Source organism: Engystomops pustulosus, chromosome 10 (genome assembly GCF_040894005.1).
Source record: "Engystomops pustulosus chromosome 10, aEngPut4.maternal, whole genome shotgun sequence".
Lineage (NCBI taxonomy): Eukaryota > Metazoa > Chordata > Amphibia > Anura > Leptodactylidae > Engystomops > Engystomops pustulosus.
Window position 1 is genome coordinate 77,978,450 of NC_092420.1, and position 22,842 is coordinate 78,001,291.

At 42.7% G+C, this 22,842-nt stretch overlaps 1 protein-coding gene across 2 annotated transcripts in view; it reads right to left on the bottom strand.

The window, feature by feature from the left end:
• Positions 1 to 22,842, bottom strand: part of BRINP2 (BMP/retinoic acid inducible neural specific 2) — a 234,740-nt gene that overhangs the window by 188,502 nt on the left and 23,396 nt on the right. For both annotated transcript variants that reach the window (XM_072128734.1, XM_072128735.1), the window contains exon 3: positions 3,435 to 3,619. In XM_072128734.1, the coding sequence (XP_071984835.1) occupies positions 3,435 to 3,619 (185 nt within the window). The remainder of the gene's footprint in view (positions 1 to 3,434; positions 3,620 to 22,842) is intronic.

Genomic DNA, 22,842 nt, shown 5'->3' on the forward strand with positions numbered 1-22,842 from the left:
GTGTGATTGGCTTCTGCAACCTGTCTTTAGCGAAAATTAGATCCCTGGTGACAGGTTCCCTTTAAGTATCATATCAGGGTTATGTATGATGGTAGTTAACTTACTTCTATCCAGTTCACAAAAAGATGACTTAAAACCTTTTCATGGATGCAGCATTTTTATGATAAAGAACAAAATAGATCATGGTAAAGCGAGGAGAATGAACAAATGGAATAGAGAAAACATTTTGTCACACATCTGCCGTACCTGGATGTTTTCACCTATATGATTGTTGATGGTCACCATAGCAACAAGTAATGTGCTGATTATCTAATGCAAGTGCTTATACACACTTAACTTTAAAGGATTTGTTCACCTTTCTATAACTTTTCCATTTATGTTGGTAAAGTTTTTCAGCGGTAGGCCCCGGCTTTGTACTGGTATCCCTATATAACACCACTACAGCACTAGACTACAGCGTATCCATGTCTTTTATGGAAAGTTATTGTAAAAAAAACTACTGGTTTTAGGTTTTTCATTCCGAAGGTTGTTCTTTCCAACAAATTAACGTGGTTAAAGGGGCAGTCCTCAATATAGAGGTCGGTCCATATATTCTACAGAAGTCCAGACAGCTCAACACCACACATCAGGGGTCATTTACTAAGGGCCCGATTCGCGTTTTCCCGACGTGTTACCCGAATATTTCCGATTTGCGCCGATTTTCCCTGTATTGCCCTGGGATTTTGGCGCACGCGATTGGATTTTGGCGCATCAGCGCTGGCATGCACGCAACAGAAATCGGGGGGCGTGGCCGAACAAAAACCCGACGGATTTGTAAAAACCACCGCATTTAAAAAACAAAAAGTGTTGCGGAGCTTGCACTTACCTTCACCAGGAATAGGCTGGTGAACTTGAGTGCATTTCAGCGGACTTCAGCGCAGCAGCGCCACCTGGTGGACGTCGGAGGAACTACCTTAGTGAATCCCGGCCGGACCCGAATCCACCGCAGAGAACGCGCTGCTGGACCGGGTAAGTAAATTTGCCCCATCATGTGTTTACCTTCAGATTGTAGCCAATTTATTGGGGTATTTTGGCCCGCAATCACCTCTATCATCATCAGCACCATCATCAATGGACTAATCTAACAAAAGGGCAGTGCATAACTAATTTAATGTGATTTTTGTTGGTACATATATTATAACACTATAGTATACAGTGGGAAGAGAAAATATTCCGACCCATTTATATTTTTCACTCTTTGTTTCATTGCAGCCAATTGGTAAGATCAAAAAACATTCTTGTTTTTACTTATGAATGTACACTTTGCCCCCATCCTGACAGAAAATAAAACTGTAATGTATGTATTTGTGCTACTCTATTACACAGTCATTAGTATTCAGACCCTTTGCTCAGTATTGAGTAGAAACAGCTTTGGAGCCAGTACAGCCAGGAGTCTTCTTTGGAAGGACCTACAAGTGTATCACTCCTGGATTTGGGGATCCTCTGCCATTCCTCCTTGCAGATCCTCTCCAGTTCCTTCAGATTGGATGACACATTTTCAAGTCTCTCCAGAGATGGTCAATTGGGTTCATGAATGGTCACAGAAATGTTCTGAAACCTCTGTTTTATTATTTTAGCTGTGTGGTGTAGTTAGGGTCATTGACTTGTTGGAAGGGGAACCTTTGGCCCAGTCTGATGCCCAGAGCACACTGGAAGAGCTTTTCATCCAGGATATCTCTGTACTTGGCCAGATTCATCTTTCCATCAATTTTACTGGGTCATCCTGTCCCTGGTCCCTCATCAGACACAGAGAATCTTATTTCTCATAGTCTGGGAGTCCTTCATGTGTTTATTTTGCATTCTGAATGCGGCTTATATATGTCTTGCACTGAGGAGAGGCTTCCGTCTGCACACCCTGCCATAAAGCCCCAACTGGTGGAGGCTAAAATGGAAGTTAACTTTGTGGAACATTCTCCCATTTTTTTTAATGTATCTCTTAAGCTTAGCCGGAGTAAGTTTGGCGGGACAGCCAGGTCAAGGAAGAGTTGTGGTCATCCCAAACTCTTCCATTTAAGGATTATGGAAGTCACTGTGATCTCAGGAACCTTGAGTGCTGCAGAAATTCTTTTGTAATTATTTTGCCTTGCCAGGTTTGCCTAAACAGGTGTGTGCCTTTCCTAATCAAGTTCAATCACGTTAATTAAACACAACTGGACTCCAATAAATGAGTAGACACATCTCAAGGAGGATGAGAAGGAATTGGACACCATGGGAATGAAATATGAGTGTCAAGTCAATGGGTCTGAATACTTATGACCATGTGATATTCCTGTTTTTCTTGTTTAATAAATTAGCAAAAATATCTGCATTTCTATTTTTTCTGTCAAGTTGGGGTGCAGTGTACATAATTGAGAGCAAAAAAAGAACTTTTTTGACCTAACCAACTGGTTGCAATGAAACAAAGATTGAAAAATTTAAAGGGGTCTGAATACTTTCAATACCCCAGCTGTCCCTGTCTACTTGTTAAATTGGATTGGTTACATAATTTGACTGATAACCTAAGTTAAAGTCAGCAAGCCAAGTCAAAACAAAAGACTACATCAGAGAGTAAATTATAATCAATAAAGAGTTGTCAGAAGTACAAACCTAAAGAAAGTCACAACCAAAGAACAACACCATAAAAAAATCAAGAGGCAAGAGGTTCTAACAAAATTATGCAGAAGATAGGCAAATGCATTTCAGTTCAGACAGAGCATACACTCAGATAGGTAACCAAATTACTGGCAGTGAATTCTGGTCCCAAAGAAACCGTAAAGCTGGCAATTGAGCTGCCTATGATGCATCTGAGCCAAAATAATCAAGGATTTAACCATTTCCTGCCTCTCAGCCCAGAACTACCAACAAAAGACGTTACATTCGCTCATCTTGAAAAAAGTGGCTGGCTCGGAAAACTCAAGTCTTATGTCTACGGCTGATTTTGTGCTGCTAGGTCCTCAACAATTGTTTTAAACACTGAGGCAATGGAGTCTAATCCAACAAAGTCAAAAGCCATCCATGTAGCCAACTATTTCATCTAGATTTGTATCTCTTAGAATCTACTAGTGTAGTCTAACAAGGTTTAATAGGGCTTGGTTCAATGTACCATTACAAATCATGGAGCTTCTTCACAATCTAACATTGTTTAGTTGGCACGTCTAAAAAATTGCAAGACACAAAATTTAATGAGTGGACTGAAGAAATGGACTTTAGAGACTGGATGTCTACATAACTAAATATTAAGGAATTAGTGACTAAGGTATAAAACCAGGTATTATATTCACATGGGAGAAGAAGAGTCAACAGGGACAACATTATCTTGCCAAAAGAGTTCACCACTGTTCTTGAGTCCTCTTACTTTCCAAAGCATTTAGTGTATGTGGTACCCAAAGTTTTAGGTAGGATGTTGATAGACTCACCTCCCAGTACAGCAGAAAGCAGAATATGCGTGCCATACTTCTTTATCAAGTTCTCAGTGATTTGCGCAGAAGTGGGCCTCCTACCCAACTGGCGGATGTTGCGTACAAACTCTGGAGCCAATGTAAGATTTGGAAATTCTTTACTCTCCAGTGCCATGTTCTTCACTTTCCAGCGGCCAAATTCTCTGTGAAGATATAGATTTTTACAATTTATTTGAGAGTAAATGTATAAAATAAAAAGAAATTATATTTCACCGTCTCTACATAAAGCTTATTGTTTCTTATTGTGCTAGCAGATGGAAGTGCCGTCTCATTTCGCGGCAGTAGACGCTGATGGAGCAGTGCCTCTAATGGACCATTATTACAGAATTTCTAGAACACTTTAATGTGTTTTAAAGAACAATTTTCCAAGTAATCAGCATTTTCATATTAACCTATAAAGATGCTACAGTCACATGCACTTATATCATAAAGCACCATCTATGTAGACTCAATGTACAGTACCTATAAGAGGTTCCACTAAACCAAGAAGACACAACAAGAAAGTTCTGAGGTGGCCCTTGGAAAAACCTGAATATTATGTGACACAATGTTCATTGGTACATCATTTTTGTGAAGCTGTGACAAGATTTTGACTCATTTTAGAAACTTCTTTCACTTTGAGAATGATAAAAAGTTTTTTGACACCTTTAATAGGATGATGGCTAAGCACTCCTGTACTACTCCAATAGGTCAACACTAGCTCCTACATCTCTGCCCAATGAGGTCTTGGTGACAATGTCAAGTTTATTGTGCACGTAAAGTCTGCAATCCGGGTCAACAGGACTATTTAGGTCAGAGATAAACTTAGACGGCATGTGTGCTAACTGTAAATGTTGGCCATGAGGTAGCCACACGGATTTCAGCTAGCCCATTTCTACTAGACTTGGCGAGGCTTCTGTGTCTCACCCTACCAGGAATGTGCCGTGCGGGTAGGCACTTAGAATGGACATGGTAGTTTGTGGCCCGGTTTTAGCACACAGTTGTGTGCCTGTAACCTAAGAGCGTTACACCATCACCAAGGGCCTGTTAAAGCAGGCCAAAAAAATACTAAATGTTTGGAGAAATTTACTAAGCAAAATTTGCCAAAACTTTTCTGAATAATTATGCAACAAAGACTTGCTTTGATGCTTTTCTAGACACGCCTTGGCTTTGCGGAAAGGGTGTGTTGGTTCAGGTAGGGTGGGCATGTCCTAAAGTACCACGCCATGTACCCAAAAGTTGCCCGATTTTCGGGCCTATACTAAGCTAAATAGTAAAGCTATACGAGACAGTCTTAAGGTTTTTAGGGCATACGCATTCACGTGTTGTCCGTTTCTCGGACACATGACACACGACTGCTCTATTTTAATGGACCGTGCGACCAATCGTGCTAAAGCAAGTCCTAGTCCGAAACGTTTTTCACTGATCACTCATTGACTATAGTTTATAAAGATCTGTGAAAAAAGGATGCCAGGCTGAGGCAAATTTGCCATGAAAAAACTGATTTGTTTTTCACAGACAATTTTGGCCATGTTTGTGTGCAGATCTAACTTTGCTGTCTAAGTTTTATACAATATTGGTGAATCTGCCCCCTGTCTAAAGATTAGACCAGATTAGTAAACTTTAGTTCGAGGGTTGAATTATGATGTGCAATTTAAGGTCATTGCATAATGTTTTAGCAGTCTATAATTATAAGGTTTGAGGAATAGCAAGTTCTTATTGTGCAAGTTTCAGAGTTTTTATTAGATGCCCAGAAAGTTAAAAAAGTGGCTAAAAGTTCCACCAAACATGCTAAAAAACCTCTCTTGTATAAAAATGATGCTACCTTCATTGTATTCTTGAGACTTTTCACTTCTGGCTAGCATGGGATTAATAGAATAGCGCAGTGTTTGGTCAGGATAGATGGATGGCTACCCACTGTGCTCGCTAAACTGTTCTTTAGCCACCTACAAAATGCAGCCGCTATGGGGAAAATTGATCTCTATGACAACCTTTACTTACCACCCACACAGACCAGACCGTACATCAAAGTACAAGAGCCTTTTGACATTTTTATTTTGTGGCCAATAAGAGAAAAAAATGAATAGCCATAAAGAACTAAATTTATATGTTGGGAACTACATGAGATGCATTCACTGACATAGGACATGATGTCGTTTTCAGGAATTTTTGATGGGCAATTTGTCAAATTTACCATCCTGTTCCTTTAGTCCAGTGATACACCCCCCTCTCTAAATCTGTCAACTGGGCCAAATGACTTCAAGGCCATCCTAGAGGTATAGTAAACAATGAACCATCTCTCACCAAGAGGTCAACTACCCAACAGTAGCCTCCAAGAGTCTTGTTGAAAGCACATCCACACCTTCTTGTGGTAAGACTCTGATGACCATGGACCACGATGTATAAGTGGGTGCAGAAGGAGTGAGATTCCTCTACCACCCATCAGCACCATGCACCTGCGATGCTTGAGTGCCGATGGTGTTAAATACAAAAACAATATACAAAAAACAAAAATCGTCATCCCCTTTAAGAAAAAAAAAACGTTTATTTATCCCGTACAACAAAAAATAAACAAAAATACCCCAAAATCAATGCCAAAATTGGCATTTTTTAATCATCCATTACTGAAGAAATTATATTCATCACAATCAAAAAACGTTATGAACCCCGAGTGTGTCTTTTCTCAAGAAAATAAGTTGTCACACAGCCATATTGAGAAAAAACGATATAGTGCTTGGAAGGTGGCGATGCAAAAAAAATTTCCCCAAAAAAAGTGTCTCACTATACAAAGGAAAGTAATAAAAAATAAATAAAACATAAATTTGATATTACTGTATACATATTGACCCAAAGAAAAAAGTTTTTATTTTATTTAGGTTCAACAATAAAGGCAGGAATTTTTTATTGAAAAAAGTCAGATCTGCTGTTAGGAGGGTGATAAGTGGTGCAAGGAAGACAGACAAGATAGTGAGCCCTAAGCTGAGCTCCCCAAAGCTGTCACCTGCCTACTTGCCTTACGTGCCCAAAAGGGGGCAAGGGACAACCACGAGGACGGTCCTTCCCTAAACCATTGTGCAAACACAGAACAAGACAAACAAATAACAAAGAAGAATCACGAGCAGTCCGGGTCACAACAAGATAGCAGGTACAGTACAGAACCAGAGTCCAAAAAGGGATAGTCGAGGATGCAATAGCCGGGATCGATAACCAGAATACACAATAGATAAGCTATAGCACGCTGAGAGATATGGAGCTGAGGTATAACCTATTACCAGTCTGATGGGACTGGGCAGGTATATAAAGGAACTCCACACCAGTAACCCTTCACTGGACAGGACACAGCTGGAGAGAGCCGGTTGTGTGGCTGGATAATCAAAAAGGCTAAATTACAGCTCTATGGCTACCTTCCCCCATTAATAGTGCCACATCTGTCCACAGCTAAGTTGGAGCTCTGGAGAGAAGTGGCAGCAGGGGTGGAACTTGGGAGGGTGCGGACAGTAGTGAATTCAAGCCTTCTAGGGGGCCCATGGCCACCCAAACCACCCACCCAATTTTATACTGAGAAGGACCTACAACCTTGAAATCCTCACATATATGTTCCTGCTCTGAATACACATGTACACAAGAGCCATTTCAGGACCTTTGCAGGTCCTTCAAAGGTCCTGAAACCACTTATTGAAAGCAGGCAAAATGGACACATCCTCCATTCCCCAAGAAGCGGATTCTAGTACCAGATGTAGGAAGTGATTCCAGACTTGTAGGGGCTATAATATTCATACAGCCCAGGGCCCATGGCAGTCTTAATCCGCCCTTGGGTGCAGTGGGTGCATTCACAACTGGTCCCAGGTGGTTTAGGGGGACACAAGGTGTCACTTTCCCATATGAGAAGACTACAGTACTACAGTATAAACCATACATTATAGTCAAGGGCCTGGCACAGACTTTGGGGCCCATCAGCTCCTACACCATTAAGTTGCAGTGTCCCTGATACTAAGTAGCGATATTAGTGGAGAGGAACCTTCTGATTCCCTGATAGATGACATTTGGGCATATGGATTTTTAGTATGGCAAATAACCCCTCTTGAGGTAAGTTCCCCTTTCTATTGATCTATCGTTGTGTATAAAACACAATTTTTTCATGTAACACTTGTTTTAATAATTTTTCACATATTCTTTTCATTTTTCCTCGTGTCTCTCTAAGCTCAGGAATGAATGATTCGGACTGAGCGCCACATTTAACTTCCAAATTGTGGCGCACGCCCTATGTTAAAGTTACACCACAAAAAAGATGGTGAACTCTGTCGGACCTGAGCAGAGAAGCTACAGATTCATGATTTCTGGCGCACGATTTTAGTAAATCGCCGCGCGCAACCTATGCACGCTGTAGTGTAAGGGTGCAGTCACACGTTGCGTCTAACGCCTATGTTTAAAAACGCATTGCAACAGCTGAAGAGAGATTTGCCTAATTAAACAGCTGTTAACACTTGCCTATAGAAAACGCAAATGTTAACAGTTGTGTTAATTTGCCCGCGAACATTGTGTTAACAAACTCATGCAGTAATGCACTGCTCAAGCATGTGTTAACCTTGTGTTAACAGTTGCATTTTGTAAACACAAATGTTAACAGCTGTTTAATTAGGCAACCTAGGTAAGTAGAGGGAACCGCCATTTTCTGTGATAACTGAATGGGGCAGATTTACTTACCCGGGTCTGTCGCGATCCCGCGGTGCATTGTCCGATGAGTATTCAGGTCTTTCACAATTCACTAAGGTTGTGCGTCCAATTTCCTCCATGTGTCGCTTCCACGCTGAGATCCGCCGGAGTTCACCTTCTTCTTCCTGGTGCATGTAAGTGCTTGATCTTGCGACACAATTCCGTTTTTAAATTCTGCAGTTTGTCCGAATCCGTCGGGTTGACCGGCGGCCACGCCACCGATTTCGGTTGCATGCAAGCCGGCGCCGATGCACCACAATCCGATCGAGTGCGCCAAAAACCTGGGGCAATTTAACGCAAAATGGAAATATTCTGGAAACCCGACGGAATCGCGTTCTGCATACCCTTAGTAAATGAGCCCCAATAAGTCATGTTAATCAGTGCTGCATCTGTAGGTGCACTCATCTGTGCCCTCAAGGACATAGCATACAATTCCCTATAGACTGCCGGATCCGACCCGAGTTTCTAAGAAGGAATTGCAATAAAGAAATGTTTTCTTCGGTATATAAATTATGAAGGAATCTATGACATAAATGACTGAAGACACAATGACATCTTACAACAGAATAGAGAATGTTCTTGGAAAAGCTACAATAAAGCTCAACCTTGAGATACAAGACATGAAGATTCCCAGATACAGGAATGTGACCTCTGAGGACAATACATATGTATGTGCCCGCGCCCTTCCAGCCATTGTCACAGGAGGCAGAGATTTGCATGTCTTGGCTACATTACATCTGCAAGGATTGTAGTGGATTCTGGTGAAATCTGAATTATTTTTCTTCTCGTAGATACATCAAAGGAAATCTACCCTCAAAATCCATCATGATAAACCAGGGACACTTACTCATAGGGACGGGCAACTTGACTGTGGCAATATTCTCATATTAGTTATCCATGGCCTCCTTCCTTCTAAAATCAACTTTTAAATGTATGCTAATGAGACAGAAGATTGTTACCAGAGCCACTCCATGTTGTAGCCCATGCCGCATAACATAGCACTTATAGAAGACTGTATTGTACCTCATAGAGGGTTTCTTTCTGGATCTTAAAGGGGTTTTCCCATTAAAGAAAGTTTGCAAATTTTAATCTACTTGTGATGTTTACACAATAAAGATTATTTTCACATTTTACATTTGTAGCTGCTATAACTCAGTGATGGTCAGAGTACGAATCCAGAGTGTGGCTAGGAAATCTCTAAGCAGACACTTCATGATCCCTCTGTGCTGTGAGATGCTGTGTGCTGACAATGTGATTAGATTATCAGGGTACAGGTTTATCTACACTTTCATTTGGTCTCTTAACACTCTACTAGTATCTGACACATAGAAAGAGAGATGAGACAGATGAGAAATGAGAGATAATCAGATATATGAGATGGATATAAAACACAATGACACATTCCAGCCCTGCTATACAGTATCTCAACTATAACACACACATAGTCAGCTCTACTATACCTCCTTCCCCTGCTATAAAGATCTTATCTTGCCTGTAGCTTGTAGAGTAAGACTCTTTGCACTGCTTTTTGCAGGCAGGAAGTGCCTGCGTCGGAGCTGGTCTTGTAATGCAGGGGTAGGGACAGGAAGCAGAGGGCACTGTAGTGTGCAGACAGGAGAAGCTATTCATGAAGAATCTGCTATGGCTAACCCTAGTAAGAAGAAGAATTATGGTCGGATCCCAGGGTAACAAAAATTGTATACACCAGGACAGATAGAGACAGGTTAGAATTATATCTGTGAAATGCTGTATTTTTGTTGATAACATTGAATTAGAGAATGTGTTATTTTGTTATCCTGAGTATATTGAAGAATCTTGTCTTTGTGCAAATACCCCTTTAACAAACCCATCAGATTCCATCGGATACCATGACTATGTACTGTAGATATTCATACTCAGCGTTACTTCTTGGGGAAAACCCTCCATAATAAAGTGCCATATGGAGGCACCATATGGCAGCACATGCAGTGTCTACAGCTTTGGATTATGGACCATATGGACTCCATAAGCCGCAGTACTTGCTCATTGCATGGGAGAGCCCAGGCAGGAGGCGGGGGTCTGTCCTGTTAGGGTGGTCTCTCTGCTTATCTATCTAGAAGAGTTTATCTTGCAGCTACTTATTTTGCAAGTGATTAATTATTAAGGGCTATGAAGAAAATGACTGGATACTGACTTTCAATGGTATTTGCTATGGTATTGTGCATAAAGCAAGGAAGGATCAGGAGGAATGGATAGATGGGAGACTTTTATACAAGTCATATACTGAATAGACCACTACACATTCATGATTTATTCCAAAATACAGTGTCCTTGGGTTGTGTCATTCATTGCAGCTACGCTCCATTGCTGAGAGTGCAATACCACTGGTAACCTGTGGAGAGGTGTGGCGCCCGGTCAGGCTGAAAGTTAGGATTGGGAGAAGGATAATAAGAAGTCAGTTATATCCCATGGAATGATCACTTATAGTACATGTTGCCTTTGTGCATGGAGGCCAAATATTCCAAATACAGTGGAATCTCTCCAGACACCCCTTTGAGAGGACCCCTTCCCTAGAACACTTATTTTTATAGCCCACATCAGCTCTCATACATATGCACGCTCGGCTTTGCATGTATTGTATCATCAAAATCCATGATGATAAACCAAGGAAACTTACACATAGATCCAGAGACGGTGACTGCGAGAATCTTCTTATACTTGTTACCCATGACTTCCTTCCTTTTAAAATCAACTTTTGTAATTATGCTAATGAGCCTGTAGGGATCTGGTGAGCCACTCAGTGCTATAGCTTCACAGACTGTAACAATGAGTAGAGCAGGTCTCTCCTCCCTCTGCAATTCATGCTGCTCTGTGAAGTTGCAGCACTGAGGGGTTCTGATAACGCCCCCCAGAGCCCTCCATGTTCATTAGCATAATTGTAAAAGTTGATATTAGTAGGAAGGAGGCCATGGATAACAAATACAAGAAGATTTCCACAGTCACGGTGCCCGAATCTATAAGTAATGTCCCTGGTTTTCCATGATGGATTTTGATTTTAGATTTCCCTACATATATAACTATTCCTCCCAACCCCTTTGAAAACACATGCATGCCTATCTCAGCCGAGTATACATGTCTTATTGATAAGAAGTGGTAGATTTTCTTTAAATAATGTGGGAAAACCTTTGCATGAATTAATAGAGTGACTACTGGAAACTTTGTAAAATATGTTATCAGAGAAAGTTCTTCCTTCTCCACTTACTTTGGCTCTTTCCTCCCTTCCTAATCTTAGTTTCATTCCAAAAATTCTTCTGAATTTCACCTTGCTAGCAACATGGATAGAAGCCCAGCAAAGTGTCAGATTACATAGAAAGTCTACAGAGAGGGGAGGGGGAGAAGTGATTGACAGCAGCTAGGTCTCCACCCACTACGACAGAGACTGCAAATTAGAGATCAAGGCAAATAGGAAAAGAGCTGGAAATATAACAAGTCACGTAATGACCGGATTCAGTGCTATTTCTCATATACACACACAGGACTAGTCATTTATTTAAAGTTCGCTGAAAGATACCGACGCTGATAAGATGAAATGATCGGAGGAAATCTCTGATGAGACTGACGACATATTGGAAAGATTAATTGGTAATAAAGATGAGTTATGACATCGAGATAGATTGATAAGAAAAGAAGAGCAATAGATTGCAGAGGGAGATTGATGAGCAGATAAGGAAAGCCATTTCTATGTATAGACATGCAGAAGATGGATACATACATTATATAGCTGCATCGATTAGCACGGCAGATGTAGCAGAGCCGAGATGGTACTACGCATTATAATATCAACATGTACGTACAAGGTCACTGCTGTTTATTTCAATGAGCCCAAAAAGACAAATGCTGTATATGACACCTTCATCTCTGCTACATCCTTATTCACTCGACTTCCAGAGAGGAAAACAATTCCAGTAAATTCCTTCCTTTAGGTTTAATGATTTCTCTTATACTTGACTATTATGCAATGTCAATGGCACCGGGTAAGAGGTAAAGCTACACAATGATAGAGCTGGAAATCCTATTGTACCCCCCACAAAGGAGCTTTGCCTTGTAATGTGTTACGCGGAGGCAGCCAGTTCCTTCCATGTTATAACACTACAACACCGGATAAACTTCGTGATTGCAGGCGACTTGGCCAAAACTGCTGTAATGGGGCCCAGAAAGCAGAAACTGGGGGCACTTTGAGGCTTTGTCAGGTCTTGAAACACAAAAAAATGCATAAACAATCATCCAAAATGACAAGCTGCGGGGGATGGGGAAATCTTTTAAAGGAAACCTACGATAAAGAATCTACTATCAGAAGTAGAAGTGATGGTAGATTACTCCTTCCCGCCTCTGGCCTAATCTGTAATTTAGTAATCTGGAAACCTAACCTAATTAGTTAAAAACTTTATTTTAGTAATATGTAAATTAACTGCAGAGGCTACTGGGGCGTGGAGTAGCCTTAGCTCCCTGTGCCCGACCAGGCTAGTACACGCCCCAGTAGCCTCTGCAGTTTTTAACAAGTTAGATTAAGTTTCAGGATTATTAGAATTATTAGATTATTAGAATTAACAGAAAGGGAGACATAAGTGGGGGTCTACAGAAAGTGAGATATGAAGAGGAGGGCAACAAGAAGGGAGGCATAAGGTAGGAGCCAAAAGTTTGCTACGGAGACCAATCATTGTCTGCATTGTCTGTAGTGTAGCACATATAGGAATATATTCGTCTGCACCAGTAGGCACGTTTGAGCATCCTGTAGTATGCTCAGGCAGCCTCCCAGGGAGCATGCTCAGTAAGGTGACATAGCAGTGTGTACCGTACTAAAAAGAGGGTAAGAGGCAAAGACACTGTAATAAAAATGCAGCTGTTTTCTCCCTATATTGATAAAACTTTAAAGCCTGAAGGCATCAAATCTCTGCTGCTAATGTCACCATGGAAACCTTTAATATGATAGGGAATGAAAATAGCCAAGAAAAAAAGAACAGAAAAATGCAACAGTTTTTCCCCGCGTCGCTCTCAGTTCTGAAACGCAAAAAAAAAATGGAGGTGGAGGGGGGGGATTCTCCTTCCAATAAGTTGCTTCCATATTTATGCTGGATGCTTAAAACACATAAAAGAAAGTGGCAGCGAGCGCTTCACTCAGGAAAATATTTGTTTTCGTAATGCGAATAATGAGAATGTGAATTGAATAATGTATTGCAGCGGAGGAAGATGTACTCCTGTAATATCGCTTTTCCTTTATTTTGTCTTTCATCTCCGTCCCTCCGCTTTTTTTCCCTCCATTTGTCTTCTCATCTCTTTTTTATTGCTTTCTCTCCACTGTATCGGAGCAGTAAGCCGCAGCCTTGTGTGTGTGTGTGTGGAAGTCAGTAGGGCCCCCCAGGGAGCAGCCCTTCCTGTCCCTCCTCCGTCACGCTGCTCCCTCTAGAGACGTTGTGATGGCCCTCCTGGCACAAAGGTGGAAAGAATATATTGCATCCATTCCCGCCTCCCATCTCTCCATGGCACTGAGGTGCTATGGCAACAGGTGTGGTAGAATTAATGGCACCAGATGCTCCTCATGCCCACACCGCTCAGCTGGCACCATATTAGTTTTAGTGGATGCTCCAATAAGACGATACCTGCCATAAAGCTTACGGAGCAGAAAAACAGCACATTGTCTGCCTGTTTATTGCTGGAATTATCATGGATCTCGGGCACAAAGTCTGCTCGGGTATCTGAATGCCAGCGTGGACGGATCCAAGGCTTCTAGTTCTGCATGCGTTGACATTTGGCCGCCACAAACCTGTGTGCGGTGTTGTGTGACCTAAACACCAGTATGCGGGTGGCTGTGACCTCGCCCACCCCATCAGCCTAGCACTGCTGAATGCCCCTTGGTGTGCCCTTGCCTATACTGTCTGCACAGGCATATGATGGATGGCACTCATGTGCCCGGCTCTGATCTATGGTAATGTGCTGACAGTGAAGCGGTCTGGGACCATGAGCTCCCTTTGTGCAGTGATCTGATTCCCTGCTCCCTCTGTGCACCTCGCGCTGCGTGGACTCATTTCCAGCCGTACGCTCGCTGTGGGCAGCATTACTTTGTGACTATTAGTTTGCTGTGAATATTCAGGCTGGAAGATTTGTTTGTGCGCGGCTGTGTGATTATGGAGCCCTTTATGTAGCAGTGTGTCAGTACCACTTGTTCGGAGAATGATTGGTGGCTCGATGCACTCTATATAATCACCGACACGAGCAACCGGGCAGGATTTAATACCACTGCATATTAAATCTATAGATTATAGGAACGTAGCGGGGCTCAGCTAATCAGATTTAGGAAGAATGAGATTGCAATTTGTGCGCTTTCACACAGTGCTATATAGGGCTGAGGGTTAGGCTACTTTATCCGTACATGGTATCCAATTCTATGGAATATTGCACAGTATGGGCTTCAGATAATTCTCGCTGTCCGTGACTGACCCAATTACAAAGTCTGTAGCAAAGGTTCTCACATGCCTTAGCTGCAGTTTTTTTTTACCCTTTTATGTTAAAAAGGTTGTACAAAGTGATGAGTGGACCGGAACACATAATGGGGCACATTTACTAAGGGTCCGAACACCGCATTTTTATCGGGTTTTCCAACTTTTTACCGTTTTGCCCTGAATTTCCCTGGGTTTTTGGAACACACGATCAGTGTGGCGCATCGGTGCCGGCTTGCATGCAACAAAAATTGGGGGGCGTGGATGTCGGACATCCCGACTGATTAGGACAAACCCGCAGAATTTAAAACCCAAATTGTGTCACAAGATCAGCACTCACATGCACCGGGAAGAAGATGGTGAACTCTGGCGAACCTCAGCGGGCGAAGCGACACATGCAGGAAATTGGACGCACAATCTTAGTGAATTCGTGGCAGCTCCGAATCCTAGTCGGAAATTTCAGATCGCCGGCCTCAACGGGACAGGTAAGTAAATGTGCCCCAATGTGTGGATCTAGGCTGAACATCACAGGTTCCAGCCCCACTAAACTCTTACCTGAACTTCAGTCAAAAGTCTGAGTTCAGGTTGTGGTTCGGCTCACGCCCCAATATTTAACACCCATATTCTCATGATTGACAGGGGGTCTGTTCTTAGAATCGGTCGTGATACAACTAGTGATGAACAGACCCCATGAAGCTGAACTAGAACCTCCAAATTATGTTTGGGTCCAATAACCAAACCCAGGCCCCTGTTATTTAACACCTGCCATTTCCCCAGAGCTCCCCGATGCACGCTGCCATTTAAATGCTGCCGGCAGCTTTGCCATAGGGGCATCACGGTGGCTTAGTGGTTAGCATTACAGCCTTGCAGCGCTGGGGTCCAGGGTTTAAGTCCCAGGGTCAACATCTGCAAAGAGTTTGTATGTTCTCTCCGTATTTGAGTGGGTTTCCTCCGGTTCCTCCAGTTTCCTCCCATACTACAAAACATACTGGTAGGTTGATGAGATTGTGAGCCCCATTGGGGACAGGGACTGATATGGCAAACTCTGTGCAGCGCTGCGTAATCTTTGTGCTATATATGAATAAAGAATTATTATTATTATTTATTTATATAGTTAACACTTGCAATCAGAACCAGCACCAATCACAGGTGTCAAACGTAATTTAGAGGTTCAGGTCGGCCTCACTGGGTCAGCTCATCAGAAGTTGCAGCCCTACCAATCCCGAGAACAGATCTCTGTTGATCATGAGAATGTGGATCGGGTTTTCAGTAACTGATTGAGCGGCAGGTCGAGTATACGTACTACCACTTTATTCAATACTATGGGAGATTTGTATATTGCAGAGGACAGAACTGGGGTCTCTCTGGCTGAGGGTGCCAGAGTTACCAGATACAAGAACGCCGAGCTGGGCAATTTCTGATTCTCCCATTGCACTGAATGGAGCGGCAGTAGGTATGCTTGACCTGTAGCTCAACCAATAAGTGAGAACGGGGCCTCATTATTAAAGGGAACCCATTTTTAGCACTCCCCCAGCCCCCACAGAGCATAGTACATACACTGCCCAAGTGTTTTTGTATAAAAAATTGGTTTTACAGAAAAAAAGATATGTTATATTGTACCTTTCATTAGCATCTGCTGTGTGACTAGGCAGTTGCCAATTGGGAGGGGCTGGAAAGGAGCAGTCCCCCCCCCACCCTTCGGAAACATGTGACCTTTTCAAATATATGAATAACTCCCCACACTCGGGATTGGCTATAGAGGAGCAGGGGGCGTCGCTAAGCCCAGTGATGGGTGTTTTCATATATTTGAAAAGGTCACATGGAGAAGCTGTTCCCCAAGGGTGGGGGGAATTGCTCCTTTCCAGCTCCTCCCAAAAGGCAACTGCCTAGTCACACAGCAGATGCTAATGAAAGGTACAATATAACATATCTTTTTTTTTTCTGTAAAACCAATTTTTAATACAAAAGCACTTTGGCAGAGTATGTACTATGCTCTGTGGGGACTGGGGGAGTGCTAAACATGGGTCTCCTGGTGACAGGTTCCCTTTAACAGCAGTCGGTATCTCACTAATCAGATTGTTATTAACTTTCCGCAATATTACAACCATGTGATATGGTGTTCTCATCCCTTGTTCTGCCAGTTGCTGAAGGTCCCAGTGGTCAGACCACCTAACAATCCGTAACATATTCCCTACCCACCACCGGTGTTGTCTCACTCCTCAATCACGAAAAAAAACTCTTATACTGGAACTGAGCATGCAGGTGTATGATGGTATCAGAAAGGAATTGTCATCATCCGTACAAGAAACAAGGTGTTAGGATTTGTTTTAGAGATGTAGCAGTGCTGAGACTGTCATGTGGACAAAGGCTAGAATAAGTAAAGGTCAGTTTGTAGTAGATCTGAGAATATTGGGAATAGTTTGGGTTTTACATTTGTTGTGTTACCTGGACTGCAAATTTACCTACAAAATGATTTTATCTCCAGTGTGATGCACAATCGTAAAAAAGTGAATGACAAATTCCTCTCTGCATTATCATTCTGCACGGGAGATGTCATTACGTAGTCTTTTTATTGGAACATTTCTTCTCTAGTTTTTCTCCCCTTGAAGTTTGCAGAGATCTGCGCGAATCAATCCCGTGTGTGCAGTGATCTGTGAGGATCATCTCCTGTGCGGGAAGTGATCTGTGAACATCAAACTACAGATGTTCTCCTGTGTCTCCTCCACATCCCTCCTGTGCCGCACAATTCACAGGATTGTTTTTAATATCTGTAGCCTTTTACCTATGTAAATTTTACATGATCTATGACTATCACCTACCTAAGTGCACTGGTCTAAGACTATCACCTACCTGAGTGCACTGGTCTAAGACTATCACCTACCTGAGTGCACTAATCTAAAACTATCACCTTCCTTAGGGCACCTATCTATGACTATGTCCTACCTGAGTGCACTTATCTTCATAGATGGTCATAGATCTGTGACTATCAACTCCTTATGTGCACTGATCTGACTATCACCTCCTTATGTGCACTGATTTCTGACTATCACCTCCTTATGTGCACTGATCTGTGACTATCACATCCTTATGTGCACTGATCTGTGACTATCACCTCCTTATGTGCACTGATCTGTGACTGTCACCTTCTTATGTGCACTGATCTGTGACTGTCACCTCCTTATGTGCACTGATCTGTGACTATCACCTCCTTATGTGCACTGATCTGTGACTATCACCTCCTTATGTGCACTGATCTGTGACTATCACCTCCTTATGTGCACTGATCTATAACTATTATCTCCTTGTGTGCACTGATCTGTGACTATCACCTCCTTATGTGCACTGATCTCTGACCATCACCTCCTTATGTGCACTGATCTGTGACTATCACATCCTTATGTGCACTGATTTCTGACCATCACCTCCTTATGTGCACTGATCTTTGACCATCACCACCGTATTTGCACTGATATATGATTATCACCTCCTTATGTGCACTGATCTGTGACTATCACCTCCTTATTTGCACTGATCTGTGACTATCACCTCCTTATGTGCACTGATCTGTGACTATCACCTCCTTATGTGCACTGATCTGTGACTATCACCTCCTTATGTGCACTGCTCTGTGACCATTACCTCTTCATGTGCACTGATCTGCAACTATCACCTCCTTATGTGCACTGATCTGTGACTATCCCCTCCTTATGTGCACTGATCTGTGACTATCACCTCCTTATATGCACTAATCTGTGACTATCACCTCCTTATGTGCACTGATCTGTGACCATCACCTCCTTATGTGCACTGATCTGTGACTATCACCACCTTATATGCACTGATCTATAACTATTATCTCCTTGTGTGCACTGATCTGTGACTATCACCTCCTTATGTGCACTGATCTGTGACTATCACCTCCTTATGTGCATTGATCTGTGACTATCACCTCCTTATGTGCACTGATCTGTGACTATCACCTCCTTATGTGCACTGATTTGAGACTATTACCTCCTTATATTCACTGATCTTTGACTATCACCTCCTTATGTGCACTGATATGTGACTATCACCTCCTTATGTGCACTGATCTGTGACTATCACCTCCTTATATGCACTGATCTGTGACTATCACCTCCTTATGTGCACTGATCTGTGACTATCACCTCCTTATGTGCACTGCTCTGTGACCATTACCTCTTCATGTGCACTGATCTGCAACTATCACCTCCTTATGTGCACTGATCTGTGACTATCCCCTCCTTATGTGCACTGATCTGTGACTATCACCTCCTTATGTGCATTGATCTGTGACTATCACCTCCTTATGTGCACTGATCTGTGACTATCACCTCCTTATGTGCACTGATTTGAGACTATTACCTCCTTATATTCACTGATCTTTGACTATCACCTCCTTATGTGCACTGATATGTGACTATCACCTCCTTATGTGCACTGATCTGTGACTATCACCTCCTTATATGCACTGATCTGTGACTATCACCTCCTTATGTGCACTGATCTGTGACTATCACCTCCTTATGTGCACTGCTCTGTGACCATTACCTCTTCATGTGCACTGATCTGCAACTATCACCTCCTTATGTGCACTGATCTGTGACTATCCCCTCCTTATGTGCACTGATCTGTGACTATCACCTCCTTATATGCACTAATCTGTGACTATCACCTCCTTATGTGCACTGATCTGTGACCATCACCTCCTTATGTGCACTGATCTGTGACTATCACCACCTTATATGCACTGATCTATAACTATAATCTCCTTGTGTGCACTGATCTGTGACTATCACCTCCTTATGTGCACTGATCTGTGACTATCACCTCCTTATGTGCATTGATCTGTGACTATCACCTCCTTATGTGCACTGATCTGTGACTATCACCTCCTTATGTGCACTGATTTGAGACTATTACCTCCTTATATTCACTGATCTTTGACTATCACCTCCTTATGTGCACTGATATGTGACTATCACCTCCTTATGTGCACTGATCTGTGACTATCACCTCCTTATATGCACTGATCTGTGACTATCACCTCCTTATGTGCACTGATCTGTGACTATCACCTCCTTATGTGCACTGATCTGTGACTATCACCTCCTTATATGCACTGATCTGTGACTATCACCTCCTTATGTGCACTGATCTGTGACTATCACCTCCTTATGTGCACTGATCTGTGACTATCACCTCCTTATGTGCACTGACCTGTGACTATCACCTCCTTATGTGCACTGATCTGTGACTAACACCTCGTTGGGTGCACTGATCTTTGACTATCCCTGTGATTTGTGCACTGATCTGGTCTCATCAGTAATCTCGGTGCACTGATCTGTGATTATCTGCTCCCTCTATACATTACCATTTGTTCCCCATCCTATGTGTGCGCTGAGCTGTCAGTGTCTGTACCGCTCTGCTAATTGCAGTTCCTGTCCCTGTCATTGCCAGTTCTCTAATTCCAGTCTCTCATTGTATACGGCTTCTCTGCCCTGTCCCCCATCTCTGCAGCTGCAGATCCTCCCTGCTACATCCCTGTACACACAGCTTCCCTTTCCTGCTATCTGTGCTCCACGGCTGATCAGAATGCAGCGCATGATCCACTATTCCAAACCTAGAATATTTCCGACACGTTGATCCCTGTGATTTCTGACTTCCGCTGCTCTATGCCGTTACACTGCTGACACATGTCTACGTGGTGACAAGCTTGTCAGCCCACCCTTTTCCCTCTGACCCCCGATAGGAACACAAGCCTCAGCATTCTCCCTATAATTCTGTATATAGCTTCAAAACTGCAATATTTACATTGTATAGCTATAGACTAACATTCCAAATCTGCATAAATACCCCCTCCCCCAATGCATGCGTGTACCTGGTAGCCCCCTGCTACCCCAGGAGTAATATTACAGTATATTATGGGTTACTTAGAGAGTGACTAATAAAGAAGTCTGATTTATATAACAGAGCTGAATTTACAATAATGTGAGTGCGGAGCCTGCTGCAGGTGGGCGGAGAGCGGGCATGACCGTCTGGGCTGGAAAGGAACCATATATTTGTGGGTGGACTTATGGGGGGTGGAGAATGTAGATCAGGCGGATAGGGGGTGTCAGATGAGGGGGGTGGAGCTAGGAAGTCTTTATAAGTGGTAGTCAGGGAGGTAAGCCTTCATTCTGGCTATAAAAATTTTGTCCCGCCCTCCCTCCCATTAGTTTTGTTTTGTACAGGGTGCACTGATGTGCTGTTGGGGAGTTGGGATACAAGTAGATTAATAATGTTTTTAGGTATGGGTTAGTCAGGTTAGTTAGGATGCATATTGTGAGGTGGCGGGTTCTTGGCAACAGCCAGTTGAAAGGTAAAGCTGTGGTTATACTATGTAGCCACTATAATTCAAAGATGGTGGTCTTGTTTAAAACAAGACATGTTTTACCCGGGGTTTAACCGGGAGGAAGGTATGGTTTACTGTCTCCAATGGTTGGTCTAGGGCCACATCTTCGTTCGCCACTCAGCTAGGAGGTTGGCGGCGAGTGGAGCTGGGGGTGTGGTCCTCGTGCGCTGAGCGTGCATTGGTGTTTTATGGAGACTGGTTTATCGGTGAGTTTGTTGCAATTAAGTATGACAGGATAATTTTGGTTGTTGCCAAGAGCTCTGCTGCTAAAGAATTTATTGTTATAATAATTGATGTTATGTTTAATAAAGAATTTTTATCTTTCAGATTGTTTTTCAAGAACATTAATAAAGCTGTGACCATTCACCTTTCCAACAAAAAATGTTGTCGTTGTATTTTATTAGTTAGGTGGGTGGTTAAGCTAAGGGGTATATGGTTGTTTCCTGGGTCCAGAACTCAGCCGTGGACTAGTCATGTAGCCTTCAGAGCTGAAACCTCTCAATACTAACATTTTGTCTACTCAGAGCTTCTCCTAGTGCAGTGGTGGCGAACCTATGGCACGGGTGCAAGTGGTGGCACTCAGAGACCTCTATTTAGGCACTTAGGCTGTGACCTCCAGCACAGAATTAACCAGACAGAACCAAGGAAGTCCAGGACGTCCTCAGCTGCTTGGGACTACAGGAGGAGGTATTGACTATCACAGCAGCTTCTTCTCCAAGCCCCTGCGTTTCTTCTTCTCAAACTACTGTATTGGTGTCTTTGGGATGCTGATACGATTGAAAGCTGTGACAGAGTTAGGAGCAATAAGTTACTGCTTAATTTGCCGAAGTTGGCACATTGTGATAAATAAGTGGGTTTTGGTGGTAGTTTGGGCACTTGGTCACTAAAAGGTTCGGCATCACTGTCCTAGCGAGTTACATTCTGAAAAATGTCTTTACAGTAATCCGCTGCATGTAGTAGATGCTGAGATGTCAGGAGGGTCTCTGGCGTCTCGTTTGTTGACTGTTTACAGGAAATTGCTCAGATTGTCATGCGGAAAATGTAAATTTTTATGTGCATTTTTCATGCAGATATGTGTACTCACTAGTGAGTTTTTCAAGTGTATTAACAACCGTTTTCCCCCGTTTTTTTTTTTTTTACCTGATCTGAAGTAATTTCCAGGAAACAAAAGTTTGCGTGGGGATTCCATACAGATTTTAAAAAAGCCCATGTAAAAATAAGGAATTCACCATCAAAATCCATCATGATAAACCAGGGACACTTACTCATAGATCCGGGCACCGTGACTGTGGTAATCTTCTTATATTTGTTATCCATGTTCTCCTTCCTTCTCAAACTATGCTAATGAGTCGGAAAGGCTCTGGAAGGCGTTACCAGAGCCTCTCTATACTGTAGCTTAACAGGATGTTACAATTTGCAGACAAACATCTCCCTTCCAATGTGTGAGATTACAGCAGCCAGAGAGCGGAAGTGCTATGTAAACAGGGGGGCAGCATAACAGCCTATGAAGCTCAACCTTTCGGGCTCATTAGCAGAATTTTAAAAGCTGATTTTAGAAGGAAGGAGGCCATGGAAAACAAATATAAGAAGATAACCACAGTCATGGTGCCTGGATCTATGGCAAAAACTGTTGAGAATCCTCTGGTGGGCCTGGACTCAATATTGGAGCCTCAGAAGTCGACATAATCTGTGGGCTGTTAGGATCTTTTTCATAAGACAAGATGGAGGGTGGGACCCCATAATAAATTAATCTGAAGGGCACATGGAACACCACTCCAAAGCTTTCAAA